Source organism: Mandrillus leucophaeus, unplaced genomic scaffold (genome assembly GCF_000951045.1).
Source record: "Mandrillus leucophaeus isolate KB7577 unplaced genomic scaffold, Mleu.le_1.0 Scaffold1, whole genome shotgun sequence".
Classification (NCBI taxonomy): domain Eukaryota; kingdom Metazoa; phylum Chordata; class Mammalia; order Primates; family Cercopithecidae; genus Mandrillus; species Mandrillus leucophaeus.
The window spans coordinates 6090147-6092213 of record NW_012098097.1 but is presented as its reverse complement, the minus strand read 5'-3'; the positions used below and the strand labels follow the sequence as shown (position 1 = coordinate 6092213).

The window sequence follows — 2067 nt, the reverse complement described above, 5'->3', positions numbered from 1 at the left end:
TTTTTTTTTTTTTTTGAGATGGAGTCTCACTGTCACCCAGGCTAGAGTGCAGTGGCGTAATCTAAGCTCACTGCAACCTCCACCTCCTGGGCTCAAGTGATCCTCCTGCCTCAGCCTCCCGAGTAGCTGGGACTACAGGCGTGGGCCACCACATCCGGTTAATTTTTTATTTTTAGTAGAGACAGGATTTCACCTTTTTGGTCAGGCTGGTCTCGGACTCCTGACCTTGAGTGATCCACCCGCCTGGGCCTCCCAAAATGCTGGGATTATAGGCACGAGCCCCCATGCCCAGCCCAATCCACATATAATTTTTGACTCCCCAAAAACTTAAATACTAATAGCCTACTACTGGCCAGAAGTCACACCTATAACAAAACAGTCGATTAACACATATATTTTTATGCATTTATGATATAACTTTTTCTTAATTTTTTCAGTATTTCTAGGCTATGTGGTTCATCTGCGAGTTTTTTCAAATTGTCACAAATCTCTAAAACTTTTTCTGATATGTTTATTTTTAAAACTCTGTGTAGCTGGGCATGGTGGCTGACACCTGTAATCCCAGCTCTTTGGGAGGCCAAGATGAGTGGATCATGAGGTCAGGAGTTTGAGACTAGCCTGGCCAGCATGATGAAACCCCGTCTCTACTAAAAATACAAAAAATAAGCCAGGCATGGGAGTGCATGCCTGTAGTCCCAGCTACTCGGGAGGCTGAGGCAGGAGAATTGCTTGAACCCAGCAGATGGAGGTTGCAGTGAGCCAAGATCGTGCCATAGCACTCCAGCCTGGGTGACAGAACGAGATTCCATCTCAAAAAACAACAACAACAACAACAACAACAAACTCTGTGTATATATGAACCTGCACAGTTCCAGCCTGTGTTGTTCAAGGGTCAACTATAAGCAAAACTAAATCAAATTCTAATTCAGGCCAGGGCTCAGGCCTGTAACCCCAGCACTTTGGTAGGCAGATCACCTGAGGTCAGGAGTTTGAGACCATCCTGGCCAACATGGTGAAACCCCGTCTCTACTAAAAATACAAAAATTAGCAGATGTGGTGGCACATGCCTGTAATCCCAGCTACTCGGGAGGCTGAGGCAGGAGAATTACTTGAATCTGGGAGGCAGAGGTTGCAGTGAGCCGAGATCACGCCACTGCACTCCAGCCTGGGTGACAGAACAAGACTCCGTCTCAAAGAAAAAAAAAAAAAAAAATGAATTCATTTCCTCGGTTGCACTAACCACATTTCAAGTGCTCAGCAGCTGCATGTGCTGGCAGGCACCCTGTCGGACAGCACAGATGCAGAGCACTTCCGCCACCACCGGAAGTCCTATTGGACAGCACTGCTCCAGACAATTTCCTGGGCATGAGGCCAGGCAAACTGACTCCGACTCCACTGTGCCTCGCCTCTTCCCCTCAGGTACTGCCTGGCCGGGCTGCCCGTGGGGTACCAGTTTAAGAACATCACGGATGCTGATGTAAACAACCTGCTGCTGGAGGACCTCATCATTTGGACCAACTATGAGATCGAGGTGGCTGCTTACAACAGCGCTGGGCTGGGCGTCTACAGCAGTAAAGTCACCGAGTGGACGCTGCAGGGAGGTAGGTAGAGACTGTGGCCTCAGACCAGACGCAGTGGCTCATGTGTTTAATCCTAGCACTTTGAGAGGTCAAGACGGGAGGACTGCTCAAGCCCAGGAGTTTTAAACCAGCCTGGGAAACATAGGGAGACTCCGTCACTACAAAAAGTGAAAACAATTAGCTGAGTGTGGTGGCATGCTACATGCTATGGTGGCACAGCTACTCAGGAGGCTGTGGCAGGTGGATCGCTTGGGTCCAGGAGTTTGAGGCTAACCTAGCCAACATAGTGAGACCCTGTCTCTACAAAAAATGAGCAGAACTAGCTGGGTGTGGTGGTACATGCCTGTAGTCCCAGCTACTTGGGAGGCTGAGGCGGCGAGGATTGCTTGAGCCTGGGTAAGTTAAGGCTGCGAAGAGCTGAGATCATGCCACTGCACTTCAGCCTAGGTGACAAAGTGAGACTCTGTCTCAAAAAAAAAAAAAAAAA

At 48.8% G+C, this 2067-nt stretch overlaps 1 protein-coding gene across 1 annotated transcript in view; it reads left to right on the top strand.

Moving 5' to 3' along the window:
* The window catches only part of SDK2 (sidekick cell adhesion molecule 2), a 347161-nt gene that overhangs the window by 250058 nt on the left and 95036 nt on the right, over positions 1-2067 (top strand). The window contains exon 16 of the mRNA XM_011971658.1: positions 1420-1601. Coding sequence (XP_011827048.1) covers positions 1420-1601 — 182 coding nt within the window. The remainder of the gene's footprint in view (positions 1-1419; positions 1602-2067) is intronic.